This window comes from Ptychodera flava, chromosome 21, assembly GCF_041260155.1.
Source record: "Ptychodera flava strain L36383 chromosome 21, AS_Pfla_20210202, whole genome shotgun sequence".
In the NCBI taxonomy this organism is placed as follows: domain Eukaryota; kingdom Metazoa; phylum Hemichordata; class Enteropneusta; family Ptychoderidae; genus Ptychodera; species Ptychodera flava.
This window is the reverse complement of record NC_091948.1, coordinates 31,783,637-31,802,775: the sequence shown is the minus strand read 5'-3', so window position 1 is coordinate 31,802,775 and position 19,139 is coordinate 31,783,637. Positions and strand designations below refer to the sequence as shown.

The 19,139-nt window shown below is 35.6% G+C and overlaps 1 protein-coding gene across 1 annotated transcript in view; it reads right to left on the bottom strand.

The window, feature by feature from the left end:
• Positions 1-210: 210 nt before the first annotated feature.
• The window catches only part of LOC139122032 (uncharacterized), a 66,033-nt gene continuing 47,104 nt past the window's right edge, over positions 211-19,139 (bottom strand). Inside the window, exons 12-19 of the mRNA XM_070687397.1 lie at positions 17,078-17,286; positions 10,966-11,173; positions 9,208-9,481; positions 7,740-8,002; positions 6,516-6,753; positions 5,800-5,888; positions 3,279-3,449; positions 211-2,053 (exon numbers count right to left, since the gene is read on the bottom strand). Of these exons, the coding sequence (XP_070543498.1) occupies positions 1,178-2,053; positions 3,279-3,449; positions 5,800-5,888; positions 6,516-6,753; positions 7,740-8,002; positions 9,208-9,481; positions 10,966-11,173; positions 17,078-17,286 (2,328 nt within the window). The 3' untranslated portion in view covers positions 211-1,177. The remainder of the gene's footprint in view (positions 2,054-3,278; positions 3,450-5,799; positions 5,889-6,515; positions 6,754-7,739; positions 8,003-9,207; positions 9,482-10,965; positions 11,174-17,077; positions 17,287-19,139) is intronic.

The following is a 19,139-nucleotide window of genomic DNA, read 5'->3' as shown; positions in this document are numbered from 1 at the left end:
CAGCGTGGAAGAAATCAATGAACTCTAGGAAACTGAAACAAAGAAACCTGCAAAAACTTCTGTGCTTCACCTTTACATCAACAAAGGTCAATTAGAAATTGGAAGTTGTACAATGTCTTTCAATTTGAATGAGAGTGAGTATAATGCTTTGTAAAGAAAGGATATAATAAAAAAGGAAAGCAAATAGGAGGTAGGCAATACATCAAAGGGTTTACAATTATTCAGTATTTTATTGGCTTCATAGTTTATCAATCAAAATGTCAGACATCCAGAAAGATCGATGGTTAGACATTTATTCCATTTTCAAATATTAGTTTCAGCCAAAGGGCTGGTAAGATTGGATTTTTTTCTGCTGGATGCCAAAGTTACATGGTTCACAATGTGTAGGCAGGCAGTATTTTGAAATGCCGACTCTACATGATTCTAACGGTCAGAATCAAACTTCAAGGATCTTACAACTGCTCTGCATCAATGCCACAAATTGAGTAAAGGTGTAACATATGTGATATAACATATAATATCTATGTTATGAACTTTAATCTCTGCATCGAAATTACAATACATGAATCCCCTGTACATGGACAAATGTTCATGTGTCCGAGACTAGTTTAGGATGATATAATCGTGAAGGTATGACAAAATGACTTTCTAGTAATCAAAGGCTGAGTCATCTATTGAAATCCGTTGGGCAGCAAGAAAATGGCAAGTAAGTGGCACTATTAACTCTTCCTTTACATTATAATATTTCGTTACAATGAAATAGATGGTGATAAACTGTGCCAGAAATAAATCATAAAACTCCATAAATATCAGCTGTATGGTTTGAAGAATAGATTTTGAATTTGTTGGCAGGAAAATGATTTCTCTGACTTTTAGAAAGCAATATTTCGTGGGTAACATTTTGTGGAAATATTTCAGGTCATAAAATATATATTTCTCAAGCAAGTGATGTTACATGTTGTGAAAGTAAGGAAGTTCATCGCAATTAATTTGATGGTTTTCTTGATCTATATATACATATTCCTTTACGTGAATGAACACACAAGTGTTTATAAATATTGCTTGATGTACTGGTAGTTTCTTGTGTCATCAATTGTACGGTACTTCACACAGTTCTATTGTTTTCTTGAATTTGTACATCCTGATAAGCCAGGTCATTTTATATTAAGATAACAGATCACAGAATTGCACAGACATTTGATCTTTTGATGTCATCATCCATTTTGGAAGGCAGATTATCATCTCCATTGACAAGAATTGTTGAATTTATCACCTGTTCCTCATGCAAGCCATTTGCTATATTGTGTTGAGCACTTTTGTTACTTTCATCGCTCATGCCAATTCCTTCATGAAGGCTATCCTCAGTCATTGATTTTCCATTCCAATGAACTACTTGCGGCACTAGGTTTGCATTTTTTATTTTGTCACCATTTGTAAGTTCTCTTTGAACTTTTACGTTGTCATTTTCTGCATTGGATACCTGCTGGCTACATGATGTTTTTTCCTGATTTCCATCATCACTGACTGTGGCAGTTTCTCCATTGACAGTATTTGTTGAAATACTCTTATCAATTTTCACTTGGTCTCCTAGCAACCTGTCTTGCTTCCTCTGATGATACTCATCAGTCCCTGCTGCTCCTATTTCTGATTTGTGTGCACACAAGTAAATCTGATCTGTATTGTCAGAACTATTTTCCTCTAATTCATCTGTACTCTCAAAGTCACTAGATATATCTACTGGCAATTCAAAATAAGATGTTTCTGTAAATAGCAATTCTGATATGTTTACATCTTTCCTAGGCACAGAAAAGTTACTCAGGCAGTCACAAAGTTCCTGAAGTCTTTCAGGTGTAAATGGTGTTTCATTCTCTTCACACGTGAAGTCAATGTAGGAACATTTGCTGAATGGCAAGGCAACAGATCCCCTGGGTGGCCAGAACATTTTCTCCATCACAAGGGGAATAATGGGTACATTTAGGAGAGAGGCTAAGGTTACTTCCCTTGAGCAGCTGGGCATTGTGGTAAATTTTGGTGTGACACAGCAAATTATTGCCTGCAAGATAACAAAATCAGATTTTATCAACAGGTCAACAATAGATGGTACAGCATATTCAATCAGCAGATATCCACAATCACAAATGTAAAGCACAATAGATACCAAATGTAAGACGGGATGTGGCCGTATTGTTGAATGATAGGATACATTAGACTTGAGGTCCATCTGGTTTATGTAACCCAATGATTATACAGTTTTGCATGGCATGTAAATGATACTTGTCTCTTTACAATGGTTTGTGAATTAATGCTTGTATTTGAGGCCATGCAAATATGCATTAAATTATAATCAATTTCAAAACTGCTGAGACACTAAGACTGAGTAACTTAGTTTTACTTGGTGTTACTTTTTTCACAAAGAAACTGATTTTCAAGGGCAGTTGGTATTATTCTAGATCTCCATATCTTGTCATCCTCGTCCTGACAAGTGAAGTCAAGTATAACTTACAATATGACAAGACCAGCATTTGACATCATGTAGTTTTTGAAATGACCACAGCTCATTGTTTGAATATAATTTACAGCACATTGCTTGAATATAATTTGAAACTAAAATTTTCGTTGCTTTGTTTGGTGAGGATATTATACTGAATGATAAAATGTTCACAAGCATCTCATGCTTCTGCTATATAAGAAACATCTCGGTAGAAAATATGGCTTAATTTGTTTCAGCAAATTGACCATGAAAATTAGAAATTGAAAAGTCAGAACTATGCAAATAATAAAAAGTTGTGTGAACCATAGCTCATTTTTCACATCAATTCTTGTAACTTTACTTAATGTGCAAAAAATTGCATCATTTCTGATATAAGTAAATATACTTATTTAATGAACACAACCGAAATACGCCATAGAAAATCACAAAAAGTGTGCTCTAGAACACTGACTGCATGTACGTTTCTGATTGCCTTCAATTAAAATCATGTAATGGAATATCATAATTTAATTCATTAAGAACCCCATTGATATTACCAGGTCATCCTCACTTCTTCATTAGGAACTTTGCAAAAAGCAACATCCATCTTCATCTATGCTATGAGTCAATTTTGAACAAATACATGTATTTTTCAATTATAAAAGGAAACTTCCCTATGGACAATTTGTCTAAAACCAGTACCCTGACAAATGCATTTACAGGGGTATCTAAGGGGCTTGAAGCACATTGGTGCAAAAATTACTAAGACATTATATTGGTCAAATTGAAAGTATTGTGTAATTCTTGCCTTTGCACTCCTAATATTTTTATCTGCTTCTCCTTCCAGTGGAAGAGATCCTAGATGTAAGACATCCAACCAACATGAGTATCCTAACTGTGTGAGAAGGGCATGTAAGACTAGAGCTTCGGAAACTTTCTCCCATTGATAAGATATGAACACTGACGCCCTTTGGATACTCTGTAAACATACAAAAAAAACATATAATAATGTTTTGTTAACAAATTACCCAATAATGACTATATACACTCCAAGGACAATATGGTAAAGTATGTCCATCCCAACATGCAGTACTATTATTGCAAATTATTAACAAATGGCCATGTGGCAAAATGTTCTGGTGACAAATTGCCAAGCAAGGCCATCAATCAGTATCAGTATCTTATCACATGGAAGTAAAAATTGATGTTCATGAATACAAACTTGGACATTATCATCTTCATATTAAAATGTCCAGAGTCAAAAAGTAATGAAACACAAAGTTGCAATGAATTGAAACAGTGTATTGAAGCTATGAGTGCAATGGTGATGGGCCTGTATGCAAATCTGGCAGACAAATCCCCCTCAGCTGCACTGGGTTACAGGTTCATTGGAAACCGCGTAGGTAAGGGTCAGACGTAAAATTGACTAGCTTACAAGTAATTTCTGTTTGACCTTCAATTGATATACTGTATAAGATCACTTTCATTCCCAATTTGAAATAAACTTAATTTGGCAGTGATAAAAAGATGATTATCATCTGGTTTATGGTACATTAAATGAAATGTTGTGCCACTGCTATATGGACAAACCATGAGGTTGGGGAACAATGTTTTCATTTTTTGTTTTGGCTGTTTGTTTTGGCTTTTTAAAATACTAGTTTAACACCAATTTCTCTATTTTTTTGCATATCATAGGTATTTTATTATAGGTTCCATCAGTTTGATGATGCAGAAGTTGGCACTTACCCATAATTTCTCAACATTATCAAAATTCCATATATTACCAGGTTCTTCTAAATTTTCAAAATATCTAAAATAGGCACATTTACAGGACATCTGTTTTCATGAATTTGTGTCTGACCGTACTTTTCTTAAAAAGACCGATACCTTTGTGGCCAGCTGTGGGCTGATTGCATCAGTAGTATTATAGAACACCTTTAATGGTAATATAATCTGCAAATTGAAACTGGAGAGCCAACTAAAAGCTTTATTCAGTGTTCATCTTTTTGGCATGAATTGGCAGATAGAGGTGACTGTGGTTAATTGAAAACATAGCTTCAATGACACTTGGCTCACACTTAGTTTGATGTGGCAGGTTACACCTGGGAACATGCATACAAAGTTTCAAAGCAATTGGACGAGCAATGTCAGAGAAAATGAAATTTGACTAAGGTAAAAACTGCCAAAAATATAGAAATATAAAAATTTCACGACAATTTGAACTTTGAACTCAGTGGCTTGTGGTTGTAGAGTTATAGTAATTTGCACAATTTTCTCTTTTTTTACCTCATTTGCATATTTTTGACACTGACATGTGCATTTGAACAGATTCACATCTCAAACTCTGTGTGCACCTGTAACACCAAATGGTAAAATGGTAGTTGTTGCGGATTTGATTTTTTTATGTGGACAGACATACATCTGCACACACTAACATAATACATACATACAGATGCAACTGACCTACAATATAAGCTCTTTTTTGTATATATACATAAACCAAATGTGAGCAAACAACTTTTGCATGAACACTGGTAAATGCCACTCTGTTTACCTTCCACTCAAAACTAAAATGTCAATGTGCTAGAGATGTTTGGTTCTCTTACTTTACCCATATCACAGTTCATGAGATTGTGTAAACAAGAATATATGTAGAGTCCTTCAGAATTCATATTCTAGTAACAGAATTCATGTTCTAGTAACAGTTCAAAATTTAAGGGTACACACTAGAGTACTGAAAAATGCAAAGTAAGCTAAATAGATTTCCATTGTGGTAGTGAGCATCAAGTTATGCAAGGGGATTAAATTACAGTTTGAAAAACAAAGCGGTTGAGAAAGCAATTTGCACTTCATATTCAGTGAATTCTCAATTGGATTCAAACCTACAACATGTGGGACCTAATTCACTTAATGAAGATATCATCAGTCAAAACTGCTTGGCTAAACCCCCACCTTGGAAAACAATGTGGTTCAATAAGTGAGCTTACAGTTTTTACAATTTTCTGACTACAATGTTAACCCCTGTACACACTACCAGCTAGTTCATTAAACTACAGTACTCTTCAACACTTAAGCATACATACTCACTGTTTGTACATCACAAACAACTTTAATGAAAGCACTGAAAAATCGCTATATTGGGCTTCAGATAGCTTCACTGACAAGTCTGTCCGCTAATAAAAACTATCCACACTGGGTGGAAAATTTATCTACTCATATTAAATTTACTGGGCACAAAATGTATTTCAAAAGTGGCTCATAAGTAATTTCGCTTGCTTTGCTAAGTCAGTTGAATTTCAACTGCAATTAAGGCAACAAGTATTACATACCTCTGTCTTTGGGTTTATGGAATATTTCAACAAAGTGTCGTGCAAACGTTCAGGTATTTTCTCGAGTGTGGGAATCCAATTTTTGTACTCTTCAAAAAATCACAAGATATGGAAAGAAAATTAAAGAATAAAAAAAATTTAAGAAATAATATTAAATGCATATATAAGTTTCATAGTAGACTTGGAGAACTATGTGGAAATGAATAAAAATCATACACTATTGATCCAATTCCTTTACTCTCGGTTTTAAGTGATGTCTGCTGTCTATCGTATTAACTGAAGCTTAAGCAAGCAGTCTCTTCATCGACAGTGTAATTGCTGCTATGTTTGGAGTTGAAGTCGGCCATTACTCCTATCAGTAACATTTTCTTCAGAATTGTTACACATATCCACAAAAAAATATGTCTTAAAAGATGTCATACGTTGAGAAGGGATTGACATCTGCTCAGTTTTTGATGTGTAGGCCATATGTAATATATTAATGCTATTGAAGTAGAGAGGGATTTGATACCTGTTACATTTTTTATACATAAGCTATTGTCCGTTTTGAATAGACTTTTATACACTAAAATTCTGTGCATGTGTGTACATTGTAACTTCATAAATCTGTATATATATAGTAAAAAAGGTTTGAAAATTTGAATGGGTACTACAGACAGAATGTAGAAAATCAATATATCACTGTATGGAGCGGCATAAACATAATTTTCACATACCTTCCTTAGTAATTTTCTTTGCCCCAGGTGGAACATAGTAAGAAATCCTGGCGAGGAGTTCAAGGAAATGAAAGAGTGGCCAATAGATTCTACCTCGTTTGTTCTGAGCACTGAATTCATACAGCTGAACGCATGGCAATTGTGAGAAAACCACACTCATCGGTCCACTTGGTGGCCAGGACAACGGACCAATGATGACAGGTACTATTGGTTTATTTAGTTCTTGGGCAAGCTGGACCTGTGGTAAATTCAGAGCTTATATTACTTCAGTAAAGTTGTGCTGGACATTATATATCGTAATGCTAAGTTTTGAGAAAACATGATGGTGTATCGAATTCAAGGTCTGAAGTTTGAAGAGCTGTTTGATAATAGACTAAGGTATTCCAGAAAACAACTGTAATATGGGAGAAAAGACTGGAAGTCTACTTGGTTGGAATTTGGCTATATTGTTCTGTTAAAATTTGTGACATAATATGTCACTTTGTTTGTTATTATTAATCAATGATGATCTAATTTTTTTTCATAGCACAATTAGTTTACCATCAAGACATCTACATACAATCAACATGCTCAGATGAATGTCAAACAATAATTATCTTTAAAATACTCTGACTAAGGATGCTGTGACTGTGACTGGCTGAGACCTGCAATAATTTGAAACTCTGCTGTGAGAAACTCAATGTCTATAGCTGTCATGAACTGAAAAGTCTGTTTAATATAATGTACCATATGAGCTAAAATACATGTATTGAGATGGCTACAATGAGTTGTTATCTCGTTTCAAGTTTCCAAAAACTGTAATATACATTGTTGTGAGGCAATAGGAATATGATAAAACTGCTTCTGTCATCTAAAAGATCACTATAGGTCGGTTTTCATGTCTCTTTTGCTGTGTTATACATCAGATGTGAGAAATATATGACTAGAATCTGACAAGAGCAAGATGTGCATTGACCTTCGGCATCCTTAGCTTGGGCTCTTGTCCTTATATAATATATATATATATATATATATATATATATATATAATATAGATATATATATATATATTATATATATATATAGATATATATATATGTGAACATCCTACTTCATTCAGAAAAATCTTTCACTTCTGCATACAAGCTGCATCATGTACTAACAGTGAAAGGTCAGATCTCCTATAAATGTAATAAATTGCTGTTAAAAGTCTAAGAGGTACAAAAGAGAAGATCACATTTCATACCTGCTTGAAACATGTTGGAGAGGTCATGTACATGTTTGTGCACATGATAAGCACCAATTTACTTCCTTTCATAGCTTCTTTCATTTTTTTGCATAACTGCTCACCACTAACATACTGCCCTTTGTCCATCCAGCAGTCCAGGCCTGCCAGTTCTAAATGATGGTGCAATAACTTGACCTCAAGTATGTTACTGTAATGATAACTTATACACAGAGGGGATATTTTCTCTGTCGAGCCACTAAACTTCTGAGGAATGACCTGATCTAGATGTCACAAAAAATAAGACTGGGTTAATTCAAATATTCTGTGGCTGAGACTAAATCCACACATTCAACAGTATGAACAACTTTTTGTTATATTGTACATTTGCATTGCGTTTTGAGTTCAGAAGATATATCCCAGACAATATTGACCTCACTGTGTACAGTTCCATATGTGTCCTTAGGAAATGATTTGCATAGTCCTTTGAAATATCACATGGTAATCCCGTGTTGACTTAAAGTAATGTCACAGAAATATCCATGTAAATAAAATATGAGAAACAGCTTTAAGTACAGGACGTAAAAACTAATGCTGTAGCAAACTTGAGAACACAAAGTCATGTGCAAAACAAAATACAAGTAAATAACAAGTGCTCAGAATAGGTGAAATATTTTACAGACACTCAAAGTCATTTAAAATTAAAGGAGCAATTTTCAAGGATTTGTTGAAGTCCAAAATAACATTTTCCACATATCATTTTCACAACATATATCATATATATGTCATTCTATACGTGATTTTATGTATCACTTTTATGATATCTCTACTCATCATCTAGTCATTTTTGAAAATTGGGAGACGTTATAAATTTGCCAGGATTTTCAAGAATTTAATTTCATTTTCAAGGACTTTTCCAGGACTTTCCAAGAGGCTTTATTCCAGGACTTTCAAGGAGCGTACACACCCTGACTGTGAGCCTTTTATAAATAGGACTGCATTGAATTTACTCAAACAAACTTGAAACTGTAAGAGCCATAAGCCTGCATGCATTTTAGGTAATTCAAAACTTTTTGTGCCAATTACAACCTTGTGGTAGAAATTGCGTTTTAGGAAGAAGAGAAAAATATATATAATTCTAGAAAGAAACGTCGTCCCTGAATTAAGATTGCACAGTTGGAATGTAACATCATAAAATGATTCAGGGTGTATAAATGGTTTATGCACATGATGAAACAGATGAATTTATAGTACTAATAATTCGGGAAACTACAAATACCCTAAATACTGGAGACTAACATTCATGTTTAAATGACTATAAAATCTAAAATTTGCCTTTAGGGTTGTTAGATAAAGATGTTGATGCATGTCGCATTTCACAATAGATAACTGTTACTTTTCAAAAATACATTCAAAGAGACTTTTCTTATGCGTACCTGAGGAAAGAGAAAAAAGGGTTGTGATTAAGAATAGAGACATTTCTTCTTACCATCCACTTGGACTGCATTTTCTAATATTTGAAGGCAGTCATTCCGTCCTATTTGTTGCAATGCAATGTACACAGCATGGTACGCGTCTCTTTCACTGTGCCTCTGGCACCAATGCCCAAGCATGTAAAGTGTTGGGTTGGTTTTCACAGAGAATGACTGGATATCTTCACAGGAAAAGCCAAGATAAACAGCAAGGAACCTCCAGTCATCCAGGCTTGGCTTATTTAGAACACTTGCTAAATTCCTACACCACTGCGGTGCAGAACTTGTAGTCTGAAAGCAAACGATCATCAGACATACATGAAGAAGATCTATAATGTTCACAATTTCATCTGTAAACAACATGTCCAATACACTAAAAGTTTACATGTTATGCATAGAGTATGAAACGTGTGATTTGTGAATATATACTATTGACATTAGTCATTATCAAATTAACTTTAACAAATATGAACATAAATTTTAATCATCAATAAAAAAGTTAAAAAATTGTTCTTATTGACATCCCTAAAATTTGCATTAATGATGTGCTTAGATTTGAACAGAATTAACAAACACTATTGAGTTAAACTTCCACTATATTGAGCATACTTCAATGAGAAATGAGGCTGCAATACTATGGATATGAGCAAAAGCACTACTGTTTGTACTTGTATTCAGTAAAATTCTTTTTTTAGAATTCCTTTTTCTATACAAAGATTTGTTTTGAGAGGGAAATTGTGCAATTATATTTTATGTATCAGAAATATATGAAAATAATTGAATTTTAAGGCAAGCAGATCCTCAGGTTCCCCCTATAAGTGTGGGTCCATCTACTATTTGCATAAAAATTGTTTTCAAATATCTAATGGCCAATTTATTGTAAATTTAACATGTATCCATTTTTGAGGGTTCTGATTTGTGTCATAGTAAACACTGCCATTAATTGCAGTCTGCTTCAGGTTGAATAATATGTGAAAAGATCACATATATTAAGTAAAAATTCCATAAATATTCACTTTTTAGAACACTAAGAAAGCTTTGCAATTACAACATCCTGATAGTGATAGTGGTAATGCCGTTAATTAGATTGTGAGGTTACACTGTTCGACCCTCAGTATTGCTCATTTGCATATCAGTCATTCTATAGACTTTGTTCAAATAAGCTGCTTCAGCAAATTATGAGTGGTACATCTGAGTGTAGAATTTTGTCTATTTTTACACTTTTCATGACTTATTTGCACACTTGCACATTACTCATCTGGTCAATTTCATTTAAAATATAAATTTTTAAATTTGCATCAAAACAGGAATATTTTTGCCATTGTTTCAAATTCCTAGTACAAGTACTTTAAAGTTTGCAGTTTTGACGATTTCTCAAATTCATTTATTTGCTCAGTGTAGCATCAGTAAATTTTAAACTATTGTCATATACTTGCTAATTTAAGTATCAGCCATTTATCAAACTTTGATTAAATGAACATCTCAGTGCTGTAAAGAAAATCTCTACCAACTATTGAAGTCAGAGAAAGTAAAAATTTAGATGGAAGAGTTTTTATATTTTTTTAAAGATTAATTTTGCCGATTTGCATATTACTTATCTCTGATCAATTTGGTTTGTAACAGTTAAATTTGCCTGGTAAAAGGAAGAATCCTATGAAATTTCAAATTTCACATTTATACAGTACATTAAATTATCTGTGTATGTGGATGTGGAAATGCAATCAATTAGTAAGAATATGATAATTGAATAGCTAGCTGATCTACATTTTACTAACTTGTGTCTGTTGGCTTTGTGAATTTCCGTTTTCTACTTTATTTTCATCGTCAATCTTGGCTGTGCTCTTTGCTGTTGGCATTTTTTGGGTTTCACTACTGCTTTTTCCCCCACTTTGATGTTTTGTCCTTGATTCTAATACACCACTCTCTTCAGATTTCCTTGACAACTGGCTTTGTCTTTTGGCTTTAAAGAAGTCAGGTTCTTTGCTATGAAAGAACAAAGAAAGCAGTCACCATTTCAATTATGTTATGTTGAATTTCAAGAAATAGTATCCATAGCACAGGCGCCTGGAGTTACCAGTGTAATATACACAGAGAGAAGGGGAAGGTTTTACATGACTTTGCCCTCCAGAATCCTGTTGTCAATAAAAATCAATGTACCATATCACAGCATGCAGTCAAAAAACTACCATCCTTTGATAGATACATACCTTTTCATGTCCAACTCTGAGATGTGTTGATCGTTAGGTCCAAATTGGACCAAAACTCCTGGTCAGGTACATCATCAAGGTCTTACATACGTGAATGGGATAAATTACCCATTGTTCAGTGCTGATTGATTGGAGTTTTATTTTAACTTGTGACCTTTGATAAAATATTTTCAAAAATACTTACCAACTAACAAGGGTAAACTTTCCCATGATTTGGGTTTGTTCAAAACATAAAGCTGGACATTGTACACCAGTATCTGTAGCCTGTTTAATTTAGTGGTTGTGAAGTCACTGGTTCATATGGAATGCTAATGAGGGGCTGCACTGCTGCTGTACATAAGAGCCAGATGTCACCCTTTGGTGACCATAGAGTTTCGGGCCAGTAAATGCTGGTTTGCCCACTTGAAATATAAGCGTTAAAGGCAAGAGGTATTCTCCAATTGGCGTAATATTTGACTTTAAACTCCATATTTTATTGGATTAACGGTCCAGAGGGCAGAATAACCGACGTGACATACCTGCCCCTTCTCTCTATGTAAAGTACACTGGCAAATCCAGGCATCAGCTGTGTTCCATGGAGTCGTAATAAGCGGCAGATTTTATGTTTACACACTGAGGATCTCATTGCGCCTACTCAAATCAAGAGTACAGACTAACGTGCATGCTTGCATATGATGATCGTAGATTGTATATGATTGGCGCAATCAGAATTTGGATTTCTTTATTTTAAATATCATCTTGACATATACAATTGAGTGGGAGAAGAAAGCTGTAGCTATGAAAATCAAGCATTAGAGAGGCTGTCTTCATATTAAATATCAATGCTATTTGTTCATACATGACCTTGCAATTGTGCATGGAATCAACAAATTTAAAGAGGGGGAACTGTAGGGTTTCTAATAATGTGTACTAACCCTCAGGATCTGATATTGTGATGACTGGAGCCAAGGCCGCGGATTCTGAAAATGTTGTATCATGCTGTCTCAATAATATTTTTGGGGTATTTTATATGAGCATGCTGTGGCTCTATATGCCACATCCCTATAGCTCTGTATTTACAATCGAGCAAGTAATGAACATTTCAGTTTTGTATACAAAAATTACAGTCTTCCAACATCCCATTTGAAACACCATGAGGTTTTTAAGTAATTTTGCATACACAAATTCATAACGTCAACTATAATTGTCCATTCTTTTCAATATTAAGATTCATGTAATTTCTAAGAATATTACTTTGAGTATGTGATTGTATACTGTGCACTTGCTGTCACTTGCAATGTTTGTAAATTACAACAAAAAGTGAAAACGTTTAATATGTAAATCATATGCTGTCACGTGCATGTCCCAGTTACATACAAATTATAATCAAATGAAGACGCTGATGATCATTAGTTTCAAGTTATGTTGTAGTATTACAACCGCGGCAAGCAAGTGCATAGATAACTGATTGTAATACAAACAGAAACTACAATAGCAACAAGTACTGGAAAACCTTAAAGTATAGAAGCGGCATCTTTATTTTACTGATAAAGAGCTAATAAACCACGGGGTGCTCAGTCCGGGTCAGCTCCAAAATTGGAGCGCTATACCATAATATTTTCCCCCTCTCATTAGCCAATCAGCGGCCAGCGCGCCATCAGTAAAAATTGTATTCCTGGCAACCTCCACATGCGTCCTTCGTTACGTACGCCATACTGTGTCGAACTCCCGCGCCGTATTCTGTCATAATGTCGAACAGTTGTGTGGCCACTCTGTCAAAACACAATTTCAAAATCGCGTACCAGTTTTATTCTGGCTAAGACAACCAAACCCCATATATCGCTGTGATTCCTAGACTCTGGCTTGAAGTCCTGCGAAATATAAATCGTGTACCTACACAGATCGTTCAGAATACCCCATTTGTGTCGGAGATGGCAGCGATACAAATTCTACCGTATGGGAACAGTTGTGTGGCCACTCTGTCAACACATTTTCAAAATCGCGTACCATTTTTAGTCTGCGTTTGACAACTACAAAACAGGTATCGTTCTAAAGCTCTGACATAGCTCTTCTTTCTTGCAAAATGTTATACGCGTACCTACACAAATAACCTTTATAACAGTATTTCTAATAGAGATGACGAACATCCACAAAATGATTCTCGGTACTCGAGCGAAATCGATAAACTTGGGGTAGAAATGAATCGTCAATATTTCGAATATTTGTTCACTAATCGGACTCCTTGTTGGACATGACCTTCTGCAGAACACGTGGATTATGTTGACTGTCGAAATTCGTCGAAATTCACAAGACAGGGGCTTAATAAGCGGCCCAAAACTGCCGATCACACTTGGTGGGTAATTTGTGACACAGCGTGACCCGTACTTTATTAATGATGTAATCTGGTCGATGATTGGCTGAATGCCGGAATACATTATCATAATGAGTCTCCAATTTTGGAGCTGACCCGGACTGGTGCTTGGTTTAGATATGAGAAGTCTCCTTGCCAAACGTAAATATAAGAAATCAACTTGGCATGGACTTCCTGAAGACAGTACCATTTAACGCCACCCTGCTGAGATTTCTTACGACAGCGACAAAGTATAGATAAACAAGGCGAAGTTAGACTACATATTAATTACTATTTAAGTGTTTGTATTACAGTCAGTTACCTATGCACTGCTTTGCCGCGGTTGTATGTCATATTAACGATGCGACTCAGGTTCAAAGGTCAATTTTAGCAATTTTTTGTTATTTCAAATTTCGAACCACTGACACGTGGTCTTTCTTTTGGGGAAAGGTGCTGGGTCACATCGTACCGGGAAATTCCTGAAATATTACTAAAATGGCAAACTATCAGCTACACCGCGTGCCATTATTTCCCTTTTGTCTTAACGGTCGCGGATTACCGACCACGATATCTTTGATAAACACGCAGAGATTATGTATAGGCTTGCGGTATAGTGCGCATGCGCTAGCTTCAACGTTATGCTCAGCGTTTTGAACTCCGCATGTATCGGTACGGCAAACACGTCGAGCAGACCAAAGCCGGCGCTCGCGCTCCGTACCGTCGAAAAAGCAAGCGAGGTCCACAAAAGCGGACCTGAAAAAGACGGCAACGTGCGCAAAGGTCGATTTAAATGTAAAACAGTCCGACTTTGGCTCATACTCCCTGCAATAACGATCAAGAATGCAGTGAAGAGTCAGATTTGGCCGAGGTCGCAGACGATAACGGAGACAACTATGAAAGTATTGACACGCTGCTTTTCGAACATATTAGGCTAGGCTGCTGATTGCATACCCGAGTCCAAAAATTAGCCTGAGCGAGATGAAACTTCTGTTAGTTGCGATAATTTTATCGCTCTTGCTGTACATGCTTGGTGTTAGTATCGTGTTCTTTTATATTTTTAAACTCGAGTTTTCTATCGTGCAGTCTTTTCGTGTCTGCTGAGAAACCTTGAACAACACCGTACCCGACAACAAGTGACATTTATGTCAAGGAGTTTCCCAAGCCAGTGCAGGAGTTCATACACACATAATGTAGATTCACAAGAGCAAGTTCACCGATCTGCTAATTTTTCGAAACGAAATGCAAATATTTTTTTTATTTCATGCCTTTTCTTTCTTTAAATATAACCCAAAAATTAAATTACGTCAAACGTGAATTGCGAGGGTTCACAAATGATTATTGTGTGCGTGTTGTCAATTATCCGCAGACTCCACAGCTGCTAGCTGGACCTCAACACTGAACGTAAAACAAACCCGGCTCAACTTCTAGAAGTGCTGAAACTAGCAATTCTTGCTATATGAGGTCAGTCATCGAAAGTTTGACTAAAAGTAAAAATCTCCGAAATGATTATGTGTGGTCTGGTATTTGCGCAAGTCGAGTGACTCTACTGTAGACTAGTCGATACTCTGTCTCTCGGAACACGCTGTCGATGACAGCCTGCACTGTTTTACGCTACGGCGTGATTATTATTAGATAAAATCGGTACAAGAACACATATAAATAAAGTTTGAAAAAATAACACGAGTCAATCTCTCCCGTCGTAACGAAGGGCGACAAGTTTGCAGTGCGGTGCAAAAGCTAAGAAAATACGACAAATATTTTATGTTGTCAAGAGTTACATGTGTTCGTCTCATCTTGAGGTAGGAAAACTAGCAAGTGACGTCCCGTTCGCACAGTGTCGGCGCTAACATGAACTTGACAATCACTTTTCACAAAGAACATGCATAAATTGCCGATCGCGAGACAGGAAGTAGACAACTTGAGTCAAGAACGAGTGAATGCCCGACGCGATCGCGCGACGACAGCACACAGGTCTCGATCTGATAGACTTTTTTACACAAGTTTCGACGTCTTCGTCTTGACTGTGAACACTGGTAACCAGATTGTAACCGTTGAGTTAACAGTATACAGTTAATATGCTAGTTAAACGTTCCAAAATGGATTAAATCGCTAAGTACCCCTCTGTGTTTGTTGTGTAAATACCACCCACTGCTGGCACTAAGCATTTGCCAGTTCAGTGTATAATTTCTTTCTATTTTCACACGATCTGCGATCCTAAACATATTCAAAATTCCCAAAACTGACTCTAAATATTTCAACTTATTCCTGGTATAAGAAAATTCGCAGAAAATAGTGCGCGAGTCGGACTTCTTGGTCACAATGTGTGACGCATAGGTCGTTTACACAAATCGTCGATTTTCTCAGTTCCGTTTTTGGCAGTGCGTACATTATTCAAATAAGTATAAGTCGGCGGCGTCTGGACAGACTAGCCTGATTTTTCATCTGTGGACAGTGAATGAATATATCTGAAAGAACGTGTCTCAGATTTCCGATAAAGGGCCTGGAAGTGAAGATATCCTGACAAACGTGAACAAAGGCCGATAATTTATGCAAAAAACGTCAAGTTGACACTTTGAAGGTGCATTGTGCGAAAACAAAAGCGAATTTCAAAAATCCGGGACACGGTTTTTTGCCTAGTATACCCAGCCGTCGATTGCCGTAAACAGATCACCAAGGCCGATTGGAGATTTGTACTTACACTTTTTTGAGTAAAAAACTAAAAAACACGTGTTTTTGAGTAAAACAGCCGTATGCGCACTGTTTTGAAAAACTAACAAATTTTCTGAACTCTTCGGTGACCGAGCAGATAAAAAAAGTACCACATGTCGGGTGTGTGACCACGTCTTCTTTGTGAAAATGAGGATTGAAAATAAGTGACAATGAAACTGAGTCGCTACCTTAAGGTAGTATAATGTACCTCAAAAGTGCAAGACAAACTTTAACTCAAACTTTGCTCAATGACTGCACTTTCAACAGTTTTCTTTCAAAATCAACAATATTAAAAATCAGGGGTGACAATGCAAAGTTTGTTACAAGAGAAACAAATTACCTGACATTACTGATATTTGAAACTCATAATGGCCACCATCCCTGTGTAAACTCTATTGGGAAATATATAATAATTATTTTTGATTTCTGAGGAACTAACGATGGTGAAATTTTTTGTACTCCAATGGCTTTAAAATGAGACAAAACAAGTGGTAGATCAGAAACGAATTGTCAAAATTTTAGAATCGGGATATCTATCCCCTTAGCACATTCTATCTTGAGCAAAGCAGTTCACTTTTCTTCATACCATTTGCCAGCTAGACATAAAATGCATATTATTAAATGCAATAATAATATCATTACCTGTTGCCATCAAGATAATCCATGAGACTCTGAACATACTCTTGACCTCCACTTGATCCCAGCGCCGTTATTGCACTTTTATAGTTTTCTGTAAGTTTTTTGTATTTGACACTGATTTCTCTGATGCATGTAAATATCACTGGGTAATAAGCTTCATCAACTTCTTTAAACTGCACTAAGCAGTTTGTTAAAATCTTTCGTGCTTCTATCTGAAAAATAATACCAACATCACAATAATAACATTTAGAAGTGCACTGAATGACTACATTTACTGTGTATTTCAAATTTGAAAATGTTTATATCCATGACTTCATTTTTGTTGTACATTTATTTCTGATTTTTTTGATCACATATATCCTGCCGAGCAAAGTCATTCAAATGTCTTGCTTTATCATTGATAGCTACATTTGCACCTGAACAGTTATTTACCAGATAGCACAGTATCTGCAACAGTAATCAATTAAGCTTGTAATTTGCATTCTTTTATTCAGTGAAGGTAAAATTTGTAGTAGGGGTAATTGCTTAATTGCTTAAATCCATGGTAAAAGAGCACAATTAATGATAAGATATTGTTTATCCTAACAGCAATGATCTAACTATCTAAAAAATAAATGCTTGCGGACAGAATTGTCCCCAAGGCTATCTTAAGCACACGTATTCATAGCTCTGATTAAGTTTATATGTGATGTATGATAGGGAGCATATATGTGCAAGTTCTTCATGAACTATACAGCAGTTGGCATATTTCTTCTCTTTTAAGTTTGTTTACTATGTACGTTTTTGAATTGCTTCAACTTTTTTTCAGTAAAGTTCATGCAAACATTCAACTGTTTTTCTCAACCTGATAGACATGTTGAATGAACCTTTTACAGGTAACTTTTATGGCTTTTGACGCACTATATTGACTATTTTTGTCAAAATAAAGACCATATTAAAAGCAGATTTTCATCTATAACCTCTATTAGCCAGATTAAACGAACTATCATATGCAAAATGGCAAGACAGTCTATGTTTTACAGGAAATGAAAAACTGGGGAACAGCTGGATTCCTTAAAGCAGTTTACAGGCATATACCACTAACTACACTGGGGAAATATCTGATATTTTTCTTTAACCTTGCCACAGGCAACACGGAAAGCCATTGTGGTGCTAAAATTGTATTTAATAGCAATCACATCAAGTTCCTTGAAAAGATGCTATCCTCTGTTCATATGATATGATTGGTGATACATGTAGTATCTCCTATTAAACTGCATTTGCAGTGTCATTATATCAAATGGAAGTGTGTAGAGTGTTTTAGCTAAATTCTGCTGCTATGGATGGTAATACATGTCTTTCAGGTTGACTGCATGTACATCACACATTTTCTTCTAAAGTATATACCGGTATACAGAATTTGTTGATGAGCCAGACATTAACGGTGCCGTCACTCATTTAATCATTGTGTATGAGTGGTCAATCGCCTTTCAGTTTACGAGAAAGAGGTCATAAACTGGCACCCTGTATTCTGGCAATTAGTGTTGTAGTGTCTGCCAAGACCATTTAACCCCTGGTATGTTTTTCTTGCAATTTAGAGATACCTCTTTGGTAAGACCCCAGAGACTTTCATGTTTTTCTAACCAGTGGTTGAATGAGTCTGCAACTTTAATGTCTGGCTTATCAACACATTCTGTGTGTACTTTAGAAGAAAATGTCTGTGTGATGAACATGCAAGTGTGAGTCTGCCTAAAAGACCTGTATGTGTAACAGTATCATGTTACATTGACTTGTTTTGTTCTTATGGAGGCATGGCACACATACCGATTACCTAGCATGAAAAGTCTGCTATTGTGCATTATTGTTTGAAGAAACCTGAATGAGATCAATGCTAAGAGTCTACAAACACAAATTTACAACAGATATATGCATGCACCTATAGATAACAGAACTTTAAAATTTGAACTTTTCAAGGGAACTGAGGAGAATGTTCGAAACTTCATAAAAGTAAATATTATGCTCAATGGAACAGGTCTGAGTTTGGTCATCCGTTAGGCTATCTGATGAGTACTTTTAGAGGTTTGAA